The 21552-nt window shown below is 41.6% G+C and overlaps 1 protein-coding gene across 2 annotated transcripts in view; it reads right to left on the bottom strand.

Annotated features, from left to right (window-relative positions):
- The window catches only part of slc24a4b (solute carrier family 24 member 4b), a 193228-nt gene that overhangs the window by 45323 nt on the left and 126353 nt on the right, over nucleotides 1-21552 (bottom strand). For both annotated transcript variants that reach the window (XM_015351228.2, XM_006632714.3), the window contains exon 5: nucleotides 2206-2290. In XM_015351228.2, the coding sequence (XP_015206714.1) occupies nucleotides 2206-2290 (85 nt within the window). The remainder of the gene's footprint in view (nucleotides 1-2205; nucleotides 2291-21552) is intronic.

The raw sequence follows: 21552 nt of genomic DNA, 5'->3' as shown, positions 1-21552 counted from the left end.
TCTGAGAAATGCAAATGCATTTCAGGACTAAAGCCTTGTCTGTTTAGTCAGGTGCTCCATGTTATTTTGATTTTTTTACCCCATAATGTAACTCAAACACTGTTGGTGTACTTGGGTAAGAAAGCAATTTAATTAACTGGCCCAATTACAGCTTAAGGTGCTGCTGCTTTAAAGAGGTCCTGAAATCCCGCAGCCCTCCAGGACCAGGATTGGACACCCCCTATGGGTATAATACACAGCAAAAATGATTACCTACTAAATTATATCACTGAATATTTCAATGAGAAGTAAAGGTAAAAAATATGTAATCTTTTCTGAGGGCAAATATGCATATATTTCTGGATTTTAAGGTTTTTGTTTTAGGTATTCTCAAGATGAAGTGAAACATTTGCCAGAGTATTTCTCACAGAAACAAAGTTATTGCTTGGTGTCTCCAAAAATTCACAAAACTGTAGTTCATAGTTTACACAGTCAACCTTTTACAAATGTATATTGCTTCCAGAATTGCACAACTAAGTTTGTTTTTAAAGACCACCCCAAAATGAGGAAAATACAAAGTGTTATCATTTAGATTGAAACCAATGATGTAACGATCAGCTTTTAAATTTCACAAAGAAAATAAAAGTTAATTCCATGCTAAAAAGCAGAAAGAAGAAATGCAACATTCATGCTGTTCAGCCTTCTTCAGATGTGAGTCAGTCAAGCCTGAAGAAGGCTCAAAATCTGAATCGCAGTTTCTTCTTTCTATTTTTCAGCATGGAATTAGCCGCCCACTCATGCCAATCCCCACTTGTACCTTTTAAATTACACCCCTCTAATCTATCAGAATGTGAGGAGTACCGAATTCACTTTTATTAATATAATAGAATTAAGCTTTTTAAATAACAGTCCATATAGCCTAAGTAAATTCAACTAATTAAATATTAATGTGCTATATTCTAACAGATTTAAACACAAAAATGCGATTAAACAGATTTAATTATTCAGATGTGTGCCCTACAATGGACTGGCATCCCATCCAGGGTGTATCCCGCCTTGGGTCCAGTGCTTTTCAGGACCCCAAGGCATTGTGACCCTGAACTAGATAAGCAGCTTTTGAAAGTGATTTGATGATTTATTCAGATAGAAAACCTTGATTGTCACAGAAGTGTCAAAACAATATAAACTATATTTTATGGTGTGCATGGTTAAATTGACAGCAGACACTGTCATGGGTTTTATACACCAGAATATCAGCAAAAGGCCTCTAAATATTAGCCTACAACAGCAGGAATAGTTTCTCAATCTTGTTAGACACAGATGACTTTAACTTACAATATGCATCTTTGCACCTGCAGGAGAAGTGCTTCGTCTGCAGACATGCATAATGTAGCACACCAGCACACAACATTTGAGCAAGGAAGAAAGAAAACGAATGTTGTGTTCAGGCAGTTCTGCTGTCCAGCTACTGTAAGTAAAATGGCAGAGAGAACTCTTAAAAGGCACCAAATATATAGAGCAGAAAGAAACATAAATTGTCAAAAATCTCTTTTGATCAAACATGTGGCAAATGGTCAAAAGAAATTCAAAAACCAAGGTGGTACCCAATTTGAGAAAGCCTTGTAAGCTGTTTTACAACCCCAGAACTGTCAAATACTCAAAGAAAAATCAAACTCAGAATAAAGCTCTTGGAAAGAATGTCTACTATGTGTACTCAGAAGCTTTCTAAGTTATTTTAATTTATTTGAACTTAAACTATTAAAAAAATGGGTATGAATTTCCATTTAAAATAATTTTGTCTTATTATGTAATAAACAATTATGTTATTAAAATAATATAATCAATTGGAATGATCAGATGAGAAAAGTGTACAACGACAGAATATGCATATTTCCTCCCATACTGTACACACCCTGAAAGTAAGGATACCAAAGAATCTGCCTTTCTTTTGCAGATGGAGATGTAGCAGCATCACTAAAAATACGACCAGAAATGTACAAGCATAATCTCTTTAATATAGTGATACCAATAGTCCCTGGAATGTTACAAAAGCTCTAATTCCTAATGAAAGATGGAGCCTAAGAAGTTCAATTTTACAAAGTTCAAGTGTGTAAAATGTCAAATATACAATGAAAGATGAGATGATATAAAATAAGTTTGTCAAATATACAATCAGGAGTAGGCAGGATGAATAGTAAACCAATTATTTACTGTATCTGTCTTTACCTATTACTGAAGCAAAGAGCTCGGGGGCAGAACTCCCTGCTGCCATGAAAGTAGCCCCAGCTACATCTTCATTCAGATGAAGTTTCTGCAAAGAAAAAAGACAAAAATAAGGAGATACTGGCTGTTGAAAAAATCCCCAGGACTTTCTTTTTTGTAAATTTAGGGTCTGCAGTTATTTTAGCTTTGATTTTTGTAGTATTTAATACAGAACAGTCAATTGTGTATTATTTAGATTTACAGCTTAGACTCCTATACCTCGCAGGGTAGAACTCATTCTGGCCAACATGCAGTATTCATGCATGAACAGCACGGTGGCGTTATTGATACCTTTCATGCCATCATGAAAGGGAGTGAGCTCTGGAGCTTATCTAAACCCCACAACTGGCTCTGCCCGTTGTGCACCTTTGTTTGTAAATACAGGGCCCAGGTTTACCACCGCTCAACCTGCATTCTGAGGAAGTTTTAATGCGTACAAACCCAAATCAATAACATTTATTTAAATCAGTGCAAATAAGCTTCAAACACTGGTGCACTGCAAGTTATTTATTTGTTGTCCGAGTGTGAACCTGGAAATCCGTTCTGTGATGTGAACTTTATATTGTGTGGTATAATAGATTGTGCTGCACCTTAGCCTCTAGCAACGTTTCCATAGAAACCTGCCAAGTGGCAGAGATGACAGAACCCAGAGGAAAGACAGCAATGTTTCTACATTGAAGAAACTATCAAGAGAGCAAGTAACATCAGAAAGACTGAAAAGCTGTTTAAGCCACGGTGTAAATTCGATTTGATTTAAGATGCTACCATAGGTTAAGCAATTATACAGTAGCTTGAGGAAATGCCTGTAAGAGATTAATAAACACACACTATTCATTTTAAAATCTCTGAGAAGGATCATTGAAAAGTACCATCTAGTAATCACTAGCAGTTTACTGCAGACTGGGCAAACTGCTGTTTGGCTAGAGGTATCACAAGCTGTTTAGTGTTTGTTTTGGGATTTGCTCAAGTTATAAATTTGCTCAAGTTATAGTAAGCACTTGATCAAAGCAGAAAGTCTGAACCAGAGTGGATATAATCTTGGCAAAAGGCTACAGAGAAGTTCCAGGAGAATATGAAAAATTAGTCAAAACCCCTCTTATTTAAAGCAAGAAGCAGTGTGGATGAGGGGTTAGTACTCTGGATAGAGGACTAGGGTGTTGTGGGTTTCAATCCAAAGTGGGGCACTACTGAGTGTGGTAATTTACTCATATTGCCCACCTGTATAAATGGGGGCAAATGTAAGTTGCTTTGGATACAAGCATCAGCAAAATAAATTGATCAGGGAGACAGAAATTAGTAGCTTAGATGTTACAATTAAACTTTGAAACTAATTCTTAAAAGTAGATCTTTTGAGGAGTTACAAAATTTACAAGAAAATGTACCCAGAAGCAATTTCAATTTATTATGGAAATTCCATGCTACTGAACTTGCAAATTAGGTGCTGATAAAAGACTACATTCTTCCTCTGAAGTCCACAGAAAATTTGCAGAATAAAAAGCCACCATCATGTTTGCAAGTTATATTTAATGAGAAATAAAAGTCAATAACAGTTTATTTTTAAATGTTAACATTGTAGTACATGTATATAAAGTATAGTATTATTTTTAACACAAAGGCTATATACTGCACCAGAAAATGTTTCACCCAAGTATAGAATTTACCTACTGTATACAAACAACAGCTGCAATATTTAATCACTGAAGAAAGACACTAATTTTCCTACTATTTCAGAATTTATTTCCAAGCCAACTAAACTTTGTGAAAAACAGTCAAATTTCTTTTACAGCAGGCAAGACCAAAGTGTATTGATGGAAAGATCAGGCGTCACATGAGCCAGAGGTTATAACCTCATGAAATGACACAAAAAAAAGCTAGTGAGAATGTCCAGTATATCTATATGTAGGGAAAACCGGTTCAGGGACGCCAAATATGTAATCATAGTGGCTCTCTGAAGGCACCAGTTCTGTAGGGTTTGGGCATTTACTGAGACAATTATTAATTGTAGCAGTAAATCACAAAGTTGATTCTTTTGATGGCTTTAGAATCCAACCATGCGACATAACTCAAACAACGCGCACACACAGGTACTAATACACGAGGATACATTTATTAATACATAGAATATGCATATAAACCTAACAGATCTTATCGAGAGGGTTATCAGAATACAAAAGGTATATTCGGTCAGTTACAAAGTGTTACACATATCAAGAGGACATACGTTCAGTATATCATTCATTAAGACCGTTTCATAAATGAACTTGGTTATAACTTCTACATTAGATACTCAAACAAGTACATAACTCTTAGGAATTAAATTAATATCAACTGGTTTGGATAACAATTGAATTCTCGAGCAGTAATGCATTGAAGTTGAATACTCATCCAATCTCTGGGGATTCAGATCTCCTGCGGGCACAAAGAAACAGTTGCAGGCTGTTGCTGTCCAATCCGCGCTCTCTGGCTACGTGCCAGGCTGTGCTGTGCGGCTTGCGACGGTGCGCTGCTGATGCTCACTGTTGGCTTTAACTAGCAAAGTTTGTGCACAGGAGAAAAGATGACTGTGGGTCCCAGCAAGTCAGGAAGAGGACCGGTTCGTTCCTGATGAAGAGCTAGTTCTGAATAGTAATTCAGCTGTCCACAGTTCCGACCTGTTCACGAGGCCTGCTGCTGGTTACTCTCTGGCAACCTCCACTCTAGACTCTTAGAACAAAGGAAAGTTCTGGCACTCGGACACACTGGCCGTTCCGTGGTTGTCCGGGCTGAGTCTCAGGATGGTCAGGAGGCGCGCTGCGAGAATGTCCTGCCCTTGGGATTCTCCTTTGAATTCCCTTTAGAATTGTTGAATCTTGTTGAATCTCCCTTTCTGAATCTGAATCTGAATCTCGCAGGCTCTCTTTGTTGCCTGTTTTTACCTGGAGGAACTTCAGCTCATTGATTGGCTGAAAGTTCCATGGGCATCAGAGTCCCACGTGGGTTACTCGGCCCTACCAGTCCCTGATTGGTTGATCAAGGTGAGATATGAGTCACTTACTCCTGACACTTAGTAATGCAGTCCAGATGTCCAACTGGCACTCCCTAGACAGATAGGCGCCAATGGATGACCATTGATCATGATAGCCAGGCTTAGCTAAGTGCATCCCCCTTTGGCAGCTGTCCTTATCAAAAGAAAACATCTTGCATGAATAGTTTCTCTGTGGCTGCACCACAGAGATGAACAGAGCAATGGGGCCTCATTTGGGAAGCTCATAAACACTTAATTCTGCCTTATTATTAAGCCTCGCCGCTACATATCCCCCCTTTTTGAAGGCCACGAGGTCCCGAGGCATTGTTGCCTTCAAAACAAAACAGAGTTAAGTGATGTCCCTTGCCATTAGAACATTAATCTTAAATGTCTACATTACTCCTCTAGAATTCATACCGGAACCAGCATTGGATACAAACAGGATGAATAACATCTGGAGTATGTATAAACACGGTAGGAGACATTATCTCAGTCTAGGAATTACACATGAGGAAGTTCACTGTCAATATCTGATACCTCTGTAGTAGATATTTGGGGAGAAGTCACTTCCTTTCTTTTGACATGCTACCTTTGACTCATTCTTGCTACCCGGAGTACATCTTGATGTGAGACTACATCATTCAGAGTACACTGTCAGTCATGATCCAGCTACCTGGCAGTAGTGTTACAATAACAACAGTTCCTGTTCCCAGCCCCCGATAAACCACAACACCTGTGTTGGGTATCTGCTAGGGTGGTTTGGAGGTTTGTTCCATTAAAGCAAACTAACTACCTGTACCTCTTCAGGGCTTACTGTTTCTTGGATTTCTATCCAATTCAATAGTGTGGCACCTGAAGGCATCCATGACCTCAAGTTTGGTCTTATGTTGTCTGGTTCCAGACCGTACAGTGTTAAGTTACCATGCTGTACTATGGCCTCCTCGGGAAAACTATTGGTTAGGTAGCTGCATTGTGGTAGCTGTATCATACCTGTCACAAGTCACAGTGTCTGTTAAATGTGGTGTGCTGACCAGCCATTTACTTCCCACCTGCTCTTCATGGGGTTCATTAACCTCCCTCTGCTCGTTAGTAGCTTTACACCCTTCATTGGTGAATCGTTTAGACACAGCCAATGGATAGCTTTGGTAGCCATACCCATCTCAAGATTTGGAACCGAATTCAATCTTGGATTGCCTTCTGGGTGAGCTATGAGCGATGGGGTTAATGTCACATACTCCTCTACTGAGAAGAGTGGAATCAAGTGGGTTGGGATTTGTGCCGTGGTTAGACTGGCTACAGTGGCACTAAACTCCCTTAACAGGTCTTGTGTCAACATTCTGGCCTGTTGCACACAAGCATAAACCCACTGTATAACACCGGCAATCATGTCCACTGGTTGGGGAATAAGGTTTAACCCTGTTGCATAGGAAGTTGCCTGTAGGGTTTCCCCTAAGCTTTCCAACTTTTGCTGCTGTTGATACAGTCTGTCACTACCCTCTGGCATCTCTGACACCTGCCTTCTTGGGGCAGTCAGGGTGAGAGTGCCAGTAGCACACAAACCTACCAGAAAAAGCAAACGTGCAACAGTGGCGGCAGCAATCAGTCCTCCCAAAAGTCTTTTCGGGTGGCTGATCCCAGTCATCTCCTTCTGAGTGACTGTTGCCTTTCTAAGCTGGCGCAGCGTGTACATGGTGTCTTTCTCAGTATGCCCTGTGGCATCTTGGGCACCAACATCCTGGAAATCTGGGGAGATCTGACACAGCGGCTGATGCTGCTCCTCCGTTTCCAGGGCATCTGCTTTTTCGATTTCTTCATGCCTGTGCTCTAGGAACCCTGCAGGGGGCGGTGCAGCAGTGGAGCATGCCTGACCCTCGGCTGAGTGGTCATCTGGAGCACCTGAGTGATCTGGGATTGTTATCCCATTCTCACTGTTCAGGTCCACCCTGCACACTTCCTGATTGAGGAATCCCTCTATCAGCATGTTTACAATCGTTCGCTGGGGGTAGGTGTAGGACACCTGCTCGCTCCCCCCTTCCCTCGCTAGGGGTTCAGGGAGCTGCCCCAGCACTGGGATAGCTAGTTCACTGTCTTTGAACTCACTATCACTCACCAGGCCCATGTCAGTGAAGGCTGGGGTTCTGACATCCCTCTTTGCGATGTCCTGCACTGGCAGGCGGGTGGCTTGACCATCCAGCTCCAGTCTGGGTGAACCACTGTTGGTCAGACTCAGACTGACAGACTGAGCTGGTGGCTGTAAGAAAACCGTCTCGGCTTTCATTCCCTGTCCCTTCTGGGGGACTGGGTGTGTTGGCAACCCTGCCGTTGAGGCAGGAGCAATCAGGTCAGTCTTACTCACTACCTGGTAGTTGTGAGAAATAATGTTACCTGACTGCAGGTTCCCTGGGTCACAGCAGAGGGAATCGGCATCTGGGATCAGGTGTGTCCACAGCGCAGTAGTCTCAGCGTCCAGCTGGACCTCCTGTCTAACCTGTGAATGTTGCACTAGGGGCACCTGGCGGTGGCCCTGTGACAGCTGCTCAAGCAGATCCTCACTAATAGAGGACCTCTCAGCGCTAAGGGTGAGGGCTACATCACCAACCTGCTCTCCTGCCATCTGGATCCCTTCCACCACTGCGGGGTGGTGTTCCTGAACCCTCTTGGGTGCCAGGGTGCACAGGGAAAGCTCCTTCTCATCGCCAGGTGGGGAGATCTGCTCCTCTTTAGGGATGTAAAAGGGGTGTGCTTTACCTGGTGGATCAGGCGGCTGCTTGGAGCACCGCTCCTGTGGCATGGAGGCTGTTGTGACCTCAGCCGGGACACGACTTCCCTGTATATCCGGGGAACAAGGAAATATTTTTATTTCTTGTCCAGGGGGAACAGAAGGAATCTCCGCACAGGCTTCTGTGTTCGGTGGGCACTGTGTGAGCACAGTCTGCCTCTTGGCCCCCCTTTCCTTCTGTACAGAAGGCTTAGGAGCCTTGACCTGTTTCCACACCTTGCCTTTCTGGTGATCCACCAAAGGTTCCTCTCTGAGTCGCATGCCCTTTTCTTTTTCTACCCGTTTGAGCTTGCCGTGTGACATCAAACACCTTTCAACCTCAGTGTCAATCAGTGTCTCACTGGGTAAGACATCTCCCATGGCAGCCTTGAGGTAAAAGCTTCTTGCTTTTCCTCTGCGTTTTACTGCCTGCTCTGTGACTTCAGGGGTGGAGTCAGCACTCACTTGGGAGTGGCTGACCTTATCCAGGCAGGAACCCTTCCGCTCAATCAGATAGACTGAGGGAGGGAGAGGGGGCGGGTCTCCGCCTCCTCCATTGGAGAGTATCAGCTCATTCACGCTTCCAACAGCCTTGGGGAGCGTCCTAATAAAGCTTGTTCAAGCCTGGCCAGGCGGGCGGCTACTGAATCCTTTTGTTCAGCCTTTTCTAGCCCTTTCCCTCCCCTGGTGTTCTCATGGCACTTAGGACGCTGGGTGCGGTCCTGTGTGAGTGCTTTGGAACGGGGCTTAGCCAACTCAGGAGCCTGTGCTCCTTCGAGCAGGGGGGAGTTAACCCTGCTGGCTCTGACGGCGAACACAGTCGCTTTAACAGCTTTTTGCTCAGAGCGACTTTGGACATCATACTCCCAGGCTTTCTGCACGAATCTCTTAATATCAGTCATTTTCATGGTCTGTGCATCTGTATGCATTAAGATCATCTTTCTGACTGACGGGTGGAGATTCGCAATGAATAAACCCTTGAAATGTGTGTTCTCTTCGCAACCCTCATCATTTCGCCCTGCAAAATAAGTTCGTCTAAGTCTCTCGTAATATTCGCGAGGGGACTCTGCTCTCTCGTGCTTAATGTTAAGAGCGGCGGCTATCGCAGCAGTTGGGTCAATAAACGAACTGTATTCTTCGATAAGTGCTTGACAAAGCTGCTCAAAATCATTACAGACTTCTTTCATCTGCCTAGCCATCCACTCATGTACAGCTCTGCTGGTAGTTTTTCTAACCAGAAACACTTTCTCCTGTTCTGTGGCGTTTGGCAGGTACTGCAGGTTATACCTGAGGTCTTGAATATAACTCTCGATATTATTCTCTGACACTGCGGGGTCAAATCTCTCTATGTCCTTCGCTAGCTCTCTCAGAGAATGGAGATTTATTCTCCTAGCTTCTCCGCTGACGGAGATATGGAAGAGATCGTGGTCAGACCTGTCGCTGCTAGAGAGAGTGCTTAATAGCGACTCGAATTCAGACCTTTTAGCAACCATCGTTAAACTTAAAGAGTATTACTTTTAAGTACGAAATCACAGTTTTACCACAGAAAACCGCAAGATCAAGTATGCAATCAACCCGGTAGATCGCAAAAGATCACAAAACAATCAAGCACTGCTTAAAGAGCAAGGGGAACTTTTTCTTTCGGCTTTCAGCACCCTGCATTATCGTGTATGAAACCCGCGGCGTTTTATATTGAATTATTCCGCTTGGTTGACTCACTTCAGTCTTGCCACGCCCACCCAGGGACGCCAAATAATGTAGGGAAAACCGGTTCAGGGACGCCAAATATGTAATCATAGTGGCTCTCTGAAGGCACCAGTTCTGTAGGGTTTGGGCATTTACTGAGACAATTATTAATTGTAGCAGTAAATCACAAAGTTGATTCTTTTGATGGCTTTAGAATCCAACCATGTGACATAACTCAAACAACGCGCACACACAGGTACTAATACACGAGGATACATTTATTAATACATAGAATATGCATATAAACCTAACAGATCTTATCGAGAGGGTTATCAGAATACAAAAGGTATATTCGGTCAGTTACAAAGTGTTACACATATCAAGAGGACATACGTTCAGTATATCATTCATTAAGACCGTTTCATAAATGAACTTGGTTATAACTTCTACATTAGATACTCAAACAAGTACATAACTCTTAGGAATTAAATTGATATCAACTGGTTTGGATAACGATTGAATTCTCGAGCTGTAATGCATTGAAGTTGAATACTCATCCAATCTCTGGGGATTCAGATCTCCTGCGGGCACAAAGAAACAGTTGCAGGCTGTTGCTGTCCAATCCGCGCTCTCTGGCTAGGTGCCAGGCTGTGCTGTGCGGCTTGCGACGGTGCGCTGCTGATGCTCACTGTTGGCTTTAACTAGCAAAGTTTGTGCACAGGAAAAAAGATGACTGTGGGTCCCAGCAAGTCAGGAAGAGGACCGGTTCATTCCTGATGAAGAGCTAGTTCTGAATAGTAATTCAGCTGTCCACAGTTCCGACCTGTTCACAAGGCCTGCTGCTGGTTACTCTCTGGCAACCTCCACTCTAGACTCTTAGAACAAAGGAAAGTTCTGGCACTCGGACACACTGGCCGTTCCGTGGTTGTCCGGGCTGAGTCTCAGGATGGTCAGGAGGCGCGCTGCGAGAATGTCCTGCCCTTGGGATTCCCCTTTGAATTCCCTTTAGAATTGTTGAATCTTGTTGAATCTCCCTTTCTGAATCTGAATCTGAATCTCGCAGGCTCTCTGTGTTGCCTGTTTTTACCTGGAGGAACTTCAGCTCATTGATTGGCTGAAAGTTCCATGGGCATCAGAGTCCCACGTGGGTTACTCGGCCCTACCAGTCCCTGATTGGTTGATCAAGGTGAGATATGAGTCACTTACTCCTGACACTTAGTAATGCAGTCCTGATGTCCAACTGGCACTCCCTAGACAGATAGGCGCCAATGGGTGACCATTGATCATGATAGCCAGGCTTAGCTAAGTGCATCCCCCTTTGGGAGCTGTCCTTATCAAAAGAAAACATCTTGCATGAATAGTTTCTCTGTGGCTGCACCACAGAGATGAACAGAGAAATGGGGCCTCATTTGGGAAGCTCAGAAACACTTAATTCTGCCTTATTATTAAGCCTCGCCGCTACATATACATAGCCAGATCTATTATCAAGAATACAAAACAAGACAGAGCTGAGGTCATCTGCACAGAGAACTGCAGGTTGGTTAGCACTGATTGGAGAAACAGCACTTCCTTCACTAATGTCTGCAATCACAAAGCAGCCCACAGGATTTGCAGCTGACTAGCACCCTCTGAACCTTAGAAGCACTCTACTAATTTCCTACTGATGTTTGGAGAATCCCAGATATGGTCAGTTATTGACAAGGCCTGGGTTCAAACTACTGATAATAACTGGACAAAAAGGATCAATCTGCAGTCCGAGAGATCCGATTGGTCTGATTATCTGATTGTGCCAATCAGGACTCTCAACCTGAAGACAACCTACTATATGGTTTGAGTCAAAACCAGTTTCAAAAGCCTGTACCAAAGCTCATAAAGATATCAACATCAGCCCTAGATGACTCAATTCTTTCCCTATTGTTATTAGGACAAAGTAAAAGGTAGATTACGACATGGATTCTCTCCTCCCAGGGGATCTTAATATTCTATTCTCATTATAATGTAAATCAAGGACTCCAGGAAGTTGTTGTAATGGTTAGAAAGGTCTCCTGACAATTCCTGACAGAGACTTAAAGCATTTTTTGACAAGAGACTACAAAAAACAACCTATACAAGTCAATAAAAAATAAACAGATGAATGTCAAAACCCGACAATGACTGGGCTTGCTTGAGTGTTGACACTCAATTGACTGAGACAACCAAGATTAGTCAGACAAAGTTCTCTCATCCTTCAGGCAAAATGTCTTCCTTTCAAGACAATCTTTTAGAGCTCAAAACTTCAGTGACAACAAAGAGAGCCAAATGGCCTTGGATCTGTTCGGGGATTAGTCACCACCCCTCTATTACACAGGCATCCACAGCCTTGTGAAGAGTTGACAGTTACAGTACATGTGGACATGGAAAGGAACTGAAAGACTGGTTTCAATGCTTGAGATGCATATTTAGGGCATAATTGTTTCCCCTTTCTCACAAAAGAATTCTATTTATTTTGCCTTGAAATTAGTATATTGTAACGCTTACGGCCGACAAGCAGTGTGTGTAAGAGCCGGCGTACCAGAGCGGGTGACGTCACCGCCCTTCCCTGTGATAGCAGGACCACAGCTACTGGGCTGGGGAGAGATCTCTCTTTGGCTCACGGGGCTAGGTCGCTGCAGAGAGACGCGGAAGTCCCGGGTTCGAGCCTCCAGTCGGGATGGGGCCGACCAGATGCGGCAAGGGCGCCCGCCTGAGCCCCCGTTGCGTTACATTGGTGTCAGAAGTGGGGCGGGATAGCCCTTCGCCGGGGACGGCGATTTAAACGGGGGAGAGTGTAACGCTTACGGCCGACAAGCAGTGTGTGCAAGAGCCGGCGTACCAGAGCGGGTGACGTCACCGCCCTTCCCTGTGATAGCAGGACCACAGCTACTGGGCTGTGGAGAGATCTCTCTTTGGCTCACGGGGCTAGGTCGCTGCAGAGAGACGCGGAAGTCCCGGGTTCGAGCCCCGGAGGGTGCAGGGGCCGACCTAATGCGGCAAGGGCGCCCGCCGGAGCCCCCGTTGCGTTACATTGGTGTCAGAAGTGGGGCGGGATAGCCCTTCGCCGGGGACGGCGATTTAAGCGGGGGAGAGTGTAACGCTTACGGCCGACAAGCAGTGTGTGTAAGAGCCGGCGTACCAGAGCGGGTGACGTCACCGCCCTTCCCTGTGATAGCAGGACCACAGCTACTGGGCTGGGGAGAGATCTCTCTTTGGCTCACGGGGCTAGGTCGCTGCAGAGAGACGCGGAAGTCCCGGGTTCGAGCCCCGGACGGTGCAGGGGCCGACCTGATGCGGCAAGGGCGCCCGCCTGAGCCCCCGTTGCGTTACAATATGAAAGACATTTTGGCCCTTTGTCCCCTATATCAGAGCTTATGCAGGAAGGTGAATATTTCTGGTTTTGACTGTACCAAGTATAATAAAAGAAAACAGGATTAAAAATGATAAATCTGTCATGACATGCAGCATCCTATCTTGCCTCCTTTCTTCAGCATCCTTGATCCTGAGGTCAAAGGTGGAATAAGAACTACTGTACCACTGGTTGTACAACTATAGGCTGCCTGCCTATTTTACTGTTCTGTGTCTGAAAATAAATTAGCCTTGACTGCTTGAGGACTTAAATTGAAGTGCTGAGCAAGATACTATTTTTACTATCAGTAGCAACTTCTCCACCTTGGAGAGATATTAACAATACAACTTTTTCATAGGCAAGCAGAAGATGTACAGGAAACTGCTCAGATTATCTTAGTGAACATTTATTCTCTGTATGCAAAACACTAATTATCCATCTTAAGTGTTTTTTGGATGTGTCAAGGGTACTGTGTGTACAGCTACTGTTCTTAAATTGTTGCACATGTATTTCATTACAATCCTATTATCTAAAACTAGCTACTAAAAATCAAGGTGATTATACAGCACATTGCCAACAGTGGAAAAATGAAGTAACATAATGAGGTTTCAGGAGATACACTGGGTATAATAATTTATTTATAGGATCAGGATTGGAATTAGTTTGGAGTGAAGAATGGATACCTCTAGTCTGAGCCCTAGGTAGGCAGGGGCAGAAACTAGACATTAGATTGAATATTTAAGCATCAGGTTTACTGAACTAAATTTGGAACAATAAGCATGGCACTTGTGCCAGTCAGTAATGCTATTTGGGTGACCCTGAAAGTGAGTAACTCTAATCCATTTTGATTACAGATTGAAATCCAGTCAGAAAGTAAAACTGCTCTGTAGTTCATTCACCAAAATTAACAATGTAATAAATATGACCAACTGCAAAATGATCTGAGTATGGATTTGTTTCTGATTGGATTATGCTACTAAATTTTTAAAAAGAACTGAAATAGCACAGAAAAGGAATCACATTAGGACACACCTCTCACCTTAGTAATGATCTGCACCCTACCAATGGTACTTTGTCAGAACTTCAACATCAAAATAAAGGTGAGTGGCAAAGTGTACTGTTCCAGAAGGTGCTACAGGAAGGCATACGTTTGAAAACATTAGAAATACTGGGTTCAGCCAGCCATGCATTATTACTGTCTGAATATTTCTTAAGATGGGCTGCATGACCAATGGAAGCATAAAGCAGTGAGAGGTTGCAGCTAGGAATCGAACTACAAATGGTAGATGGGGGGCAAGAATGCAGAATTGAATGCAGATAATTGTAAGCATTCCCAAAATATTTGCAAGTAGCAACTCTTTACGGATTTGATACACCAAAATGGGAAATGAGGGCTCCCGAAACATCCACACTTGAAACTTTGGGAATCTGTTATAACTGTGCTATTTGTGAAAGGTTTAGATTGATACTCACAGTATGAAAATTAGCAGCATGTAAGGAAGAAAAATGGAACTGGGGCAAATCAGACATTGTATTAACCAGCTCAAAAGGCTTTATATGGTAGAAGATAGGTGTGATGCTGTAGCAGTCACTGCGGAGAGAAACTAGTAGAGGATTAATGGTTAGACTAAAACAGAGGACACAAATGTAGGCTACGTGGAAGCTGAGAATAAGAGGCACTTCTTTACGCAAAGGGTTGTGGGTGTATGGAGTAAGCTACTCAAACATGTAGCTGAAGCCAACACCCTCGCTACTTTTAAGAAAAGGCAGGATAAACTTGTTGGATCAATTAACTGCTAATGATCAAATGGGCCTGATGGGCCAAATTACCTCCTCTTATTTCTAACCTTTCTTATGTTCTTAAATCTAGGGAGATGAAGAAAAATGGAGCAACGGTTTTATATCACAAGAGAATAAAAACAATTCCAAGGCAGTCAACAGAGAATTTTTAAATCTAAAAAACACCATAACATTTACTATTATCCTAGAAAATGCAATGATGACATTGCACGCCTCACAGAGCCAGGGCTTGGGTTCAATTCCAGACCTGTGGTGGTATCAGTATGGAATTTGTATGGTCTCCATGTGTTGGCGTGGGTTTCCTCCAGGTGCTCTGGTTTTCTCCCATAGTCCATAAAACATACTGGTAGGTTAAACAGCTTCTGGGAAAATTGTCCCTGGTGTGAGCATGTGCATGTTTGTGCTATTATGTGCCCTGCAATAGGCTGGCATCCCTCCAGGGATCATCCCATCTTGTGCCAGTGGCTTGATGGGATAGGGTCTGACTTCCTTGCAACCTGTATTGGATAAAGTGGCAAGAAAATGGATGGATGGCTGAGGACAGGGCACGTTTACATTCTTCACATTTCTGTTACAAATTATGCTCATCCGGACATTGTTCACGGATTATTTTGAATTCATCAACAAATTAATACCCCATTTTAAATGCAAAGACAGTTGTGCACACTAGAATCCTGAAAAGGAAGAGAAGTCAAATAAGGCAGTGGATGAAGCAATAAAACTGTAGTAAAGACAAATAGAGAGGATACAAAAATGCACCACAGCTGTTCAGTTAGGATAAGGCACACAAGACCCATACTTATTGCATATGTAAGGGATACAAAATAGCATGATGTATTATATCCTATTTAATCATTTAATCATATGACTTCTGCTTGAAAAAGCAATGCTTTAAGGCCTACAGTATCTGGTGACATGCTGATCTAAAACATATAGCAACACTTGGATGAAGGCAGGTGGGTGTATGCATTCCCTCAGTAACCCTAAAAAGCAAACCCTTGAGGGGATCAACAAAGAGGCACACTTGTTTTCTTCCAGAAAAAGAAAGGTTCTACTGAAAATCTTTTTTACACAAAAGAAAAAAAAATGCTGTTGGGGCTGAACAGAGCAAAATAATATTTGCTTTCATTTATTTACGGTTTCAACCAAAAGGATACGACATATATCACACTTAATCCACCACTGACATACAGTACAGTCATTATCTGCCAGCAACCCCACTACAAAGCAGATCACATGGACAGTTAAGAAGTTACTTGACCTTTTGAATTAAGGGGGAGGTCAGTTCACCCTTGCATAAACCCAGTGGAATTTATCCAGGACACTAGGGTTAACCACTACTCTTATGCATGGACTATATCATGATCTCTCATCCATATGAACACCTGCATCCATTTTTTATCTGTTCCTGCTTCCCACTGTCAACTACAGCCACTAGAGTGTGCTGCTCCCAAGACTGCAACTTACTCTCCATTCTTCACAGCCAGGAAAAAGCCTTGTGTAAGAGGCAACTGACAGGTAATGCAGTATTCTTTATTTACAGTGTGGGGGAAGACAAAAAAAAGCAAACAAATACCTAGAAAGTTGTTCCTAAGGTGTAACTAAAATTTTCATTCTGATCAATGCTGGGTAACTAAGCAGCACCAAAACCCGACATTCTCAACTCAAAAAGCCAGTCAGCCGGTTGATTCTGAAGAAAGATGTGAAGACGGGGGTTTGAATTTAATCTTTTCTGTAGGGGGTTTAGACTTCTAAGTCACAAGCTGGGGTTTATGGCAGGAAAGGGGGTTAACTGATAAGGATTGCAGATGCAAGCTAGGAACCCCCCTGGGTGTAATGTTAAACTGACCATTTGCCCAGAACATCGTAAACTGGCCAAATACCATGAACCCCCCTCTTTACCATCAGACCGAGTGACGTCAGAAACGGAGAAGAAAACACTATATAACCCAAAAGTTTGTAACAGTACGGGGAACAATACTTCGGTTTTGTTGTTTCTTGCGGGAAACAAGACTTCGGCTTTATTGTTCCTTGCATGCAACAAACTCATCTGTTTTACTTCATCTCGGGATCAAGAACCTTATTTCTTCTGTTACAACAATTCCTTTCCTTTGCGGTTTGGTACATAACAGAGAAACTCTTCTGGTCTTTCAACAATTGGTTAGGTGAAAAAATGGCAGGAGAACATGATCATGAGAAATATATCACCATTTTGTCTGAACTAGTACACACTCATGTCAACTAGAACTCAATTTAATAGCTTATTTTGACGACAGCAGGTTCAAAACGGCAACCTGTTGTATTTTGGAAGTCTCCTATCCCAGTACTGACCAGGCCTTACTTTGCTTGAAATCTGAATGCAGACAGGTATCAAGGGTGAGACAAGTAATGATTTATGCTGCATTGGAGTATGTACAGTAATACAGCAAAGGGTGGGTTTGCAACATTGTTAATTAAACAAGGATACTAACAAACACTGTAGGGACTGAAATTAAAATATTGGGTATAAATCAAAATTAGACCTCAATTGTAAACCTCTACAAATAAGACCTTAAAATGAAAAGTTATGAAAATACATGTCTTTAGCACACAAGGACTCTGGGTAACATGCATACTACAACCCTGTGAGTACTGAAGCCTAGACACAAATTCAGATTCTTTTATATGAGGATTTAATGAGCCACAGCCTATAGTTTAGATACCCATGGCAGCAACAAAAATATTTAAAAGGGTGCTACTTTTTATCTAGAATTAAAGCATTTGTGAACGAGAAAGAACAAGTACAATGAAAAAAAGGTTTGTAATCCTACTGTAGGTGCCTGATTGACTTCAATAAGTGAGCGGCTACATAAAGAATTGAACAGTGTACAGCTGAACAGCAGCAAAGTAAAGGAAGAAAGTTACAGTTGAGAAAGGGAATTCAGTTATTGATACAAGGATCTCATCTTTTTCTTGATAGAAGCCAGGGACTTGGTTTCAACACCATGGGTAGCCTGTTTCATAACCTTCCAACTCTTTGTGTAAAAAATCGCCTCCAGTTCTCAGTTTTAAATGCATTTTCACGAGACGGCAAGTTCAGAATTTAATAGTCTGATGTTGACATAAGGAAGTCGATAGATGAGCACTGAAGCAGAACTTGGACACTAGTAGTTAATTTTAAATGCGAGTTTAACACAGATTTAAAAGGAAGAGGTAGAAGTAAGAATGGCAAACTGACAACACTAAAAAAGACTGGGAAATAATATTTCAAAGGTCTGTATTCATACCTTTCTCCTGAAAGCCTCTTATAAACTCCAAAAGAATTTGATTAGATTATACATGCTTATAGTTAAAAGCCAGAATATGAGTCAATTAAAACATTATTTAAACATGCAAAAGAACAAGTAATAGGTTTATTCCATGCTGAAAAAAAGAAACATTGTGTTTTCTTTCTTCTTTTTTTTAACATGGAATAAACCTAATACTTGCTAATTTGCAGCCTACAGATGCAGCCATTCAAAGTGCGCGGTTCAGACACCGCGGTACAGATACCGCAGGTATGATGACACGGGGTACCGCGGTGCGTGATTGGTTGACCGACAGGGGCACTCGTGGTCCGTTGGTCTGTCGTAGAAAGACTTACTGTAAACGTCTTTACTGTGCCCGTTGTAGATATTAAATTTTACCACTGAAGGGAAATCTAAGTAGCTGAGCATAAAAAGAATAGGAGCATACTGTAACGCGTGTGAAGGCCATAAATGATATTCATTTTGGAACGTAAACATACAGTATATAGCTGGTCTTGGTACTTTAAAGAAAAAAATACACACCGGTATTCCATTTCTCCCTAAACATTGTAAGCTTCGAAGTCTTTAACTAACGTGATACCGGAGTCAACAAGCATACTTTTAGAATTTGATTAAAAGGGAATATAATATGGAATCGCGTATCTAAAGAATTTAATAATGGGGGGTTCCTAGCAGGGCTGTGTAGGGCTGTTTCGCCTGCCTGATCATGCGAGCTGTCTTGTAGCCTACTCGTCTAGGTGCGTGACTACCAACTGGCAGCTTGTGTGTTCGAATCCAGCTGGTGCTGGACTTTTCATTTTTATTTATTTATTTTTTAATCGCGTAACATAAACATTACCGTATGCAAACTGGACTGTATACAGTATGTATATGTATATTTAATGTCTTAACTGTGCCCGTTTAATTGAATTAAAAAAAATATTTAACACGAACATTAAGCTGTTTACATCTTCCGCCTGAGAACAGTCACCCGTTGCTACCCAACGCAGAATGGTGATTGGCTGACACTATCTGACACCCCTCTGATTGGAGAAAAAAGACGTACTGGTCTGCTATACACACTGTGCCAGGAAGAGGATTTCTTTCTATTCAAAACGTGTATTTTAAAAGTTTAAGAAGTAAAAACCTTACAGCGTACACAGATTTCTAAACTGATCAGGATCGTTATCTTTGTCTTATGCATAATAATGTTCACCGCTCTGTCCAGCAAATTAATAATAAACTTTATTTTATATAGCGTTTTAAACGAATAAGTAATTAGATTGCTCATAAACCTAATCACTTGCTTTTTCTTTTTATTTAGGCTCAGATTTCAACTATAGATCGTATTATTAATAACCATAATAACAACCAACCAACAAAAACAACCATATAAACATAATGGTGGTGCTGGACCTTCCAGTTTTATTTATTTTTTAATCGCGTAACATAAACATATTACCGTATGCAAACTGTACTGTATACAATATGTATATGTATATTTAATGTCTTAACTGTGCCCGTTTAAGTATTGAATATTCATATCTAATTTTACCACTGAAGGGAAATCTTAACATAAACATACGGTATATGGCTGGTCTCGGTACTTTAAAGAAAAAAATACACACCGGTATTCCATTTCTCCCTAAACATTGTAAGCTTCGAAGTCTTTAACTAACGTGATACCGGAGTCAACAAGCATACTTTTAGAATTTGATTAAAAGGGAATATAATATGGAATCGCGTATCTCAAGAAATTAATAACGATATAATTATATTCATGTTGCAAAAGAACTGCAACGGACATAAAAACTCCCTTGCATGGTTTCATTACGACCAGAATCGGTCTTGAGATATTTTTAACTTGATTTACAGTATTTGAGAGGTATGTCTTAACACCGATACTACAGTGCTTAAGTACTGCTCACGTATATGTTTCTAGGTTTATATTATGCATTTCATACGGTCAAATTACTTTTGAGCAACTAATAAGAAGCGCGAAACGGTATGCGTTTTACTTTCGTTTTGTGCTGGGACCCGTGGATTGATTAGAGATATCAAGTACATACAAGTCATTTTTTAAATGTTGTAGTTCGTCTTGAAAAAATGTTACGAGTACATCATCTATCAACAATTACACAGGTTCTGTTTCCATATTGCGGATTTTGGTTACGTAATATTATTTTCTAGATTTCACGTTGTGAATATGATGGGATGTCTGATGGGATGTTTCTAAAAATCCATCCTCTGTAAAACGTCTTCTCTAGTTGTCCTGCATATGTTTTCGCTAATGAAGCTGTGTGTTCTGAGCCTGGATCTCTACATTTCTGTATGAACCAGCTTAGAGGGCTAAAGACAGCTTGTGTTTAAATTGACTTGATGTGACTTGTTCTGCGCCAAGTCACATTATTTTATAGCGTTTTTTAAAGCGTTATCAAATACGGTGTTACTGTAGTTTACTGAGTCCCATGTCACATGGTCTGTGATTGAAACCTGTAAAACCGGTTTAATTCGTCACAGCCAGCACTCTTCAGGTGTGAGGGTCTTCTGCTCAGAATGAAACGCTAAAATGTTTGTGTATATTCTAATGGTAGTGGGGGCGGGGTGTGTGGGAACAGGTTTGGTTGAAATTGCATTGGAGATCTATGTTCTTCACACCTGAAACATTTTCTCTGAAAGCATTTTCTTCGCAGTTTAACCGATCTTGTTACAGCATGTTACAGTTTACTATTATTAACCATATTAATTTTAAGTGCTTAATGTAAAATCTTGTAAAAATATATTTTCATTGTTCAAATATACATTAAGTCTGACTATCATATAATAAGTTAAATACAAAACTAAAGAAAAAATAGGGTTAAATATAATTCAAAATATTTTGCTAACAATGTTAACTGTTTATGAATAATACAATGTATTAACTAAGGAGTAGGATGGCACAGTTGTTAGTAGGTTTTTTGTTTTGTTTCTTTTTCATAAATACAACAGTAGTACCTGATGTCTCAGTGGATTTCAAAATTAAATTATGCATGCAAACCTGTGAACTAGAAAGATAACTAAGATATCCATCCATTATATTCCATAATATCCATGAAATATATGGCGCTGAAATACAGTATGTGTGACGCATAAAAGACACCAAGGGATTGGGTGAGCTCCCATCACAAAAAAAACTGCGAACCTGCACTACAGCGACCATAGTACAGTATGGAGACCAAGGCGTTTTACGGGAAGAGACGGGGTGCTTCTGCCGCCCCAGCTTCCAAAGAGCGAAGGGTAAGCAAATACAGCAGACTTCATCTGAAATACGCGATTACAGCGCATATTACAAGGTATTATTGCCGTTTTGAATTTTAAATTCAATTATAATTATTTCTTCGTAGCCTGTTCTTCAAGAAAACACCGCACGGGCGAAACGATCTACCACCAGGACAGT

Source organism: Lepisosteus oculatus, chromosome 8 (assembly GCF_040954835.1).
Source record: "Lepisosteus oculatus isolate fLepOcu1 chromosome 8, fLepOcu1.hap2, whole genome shotgun sequence".
In the NCBI taxonomy this organism is placed as follows: Eukaryota; Metazoa; Chordata; class Actinopteri; order Semionotiformes; family Lepisosteidae; genus Lepisosteus; species Lepisosteus oculatus.
Note: the sequence above shows the minus strand (reverse complement) of the source record. Positions and strands in the feature narration are given on the sequence as shown.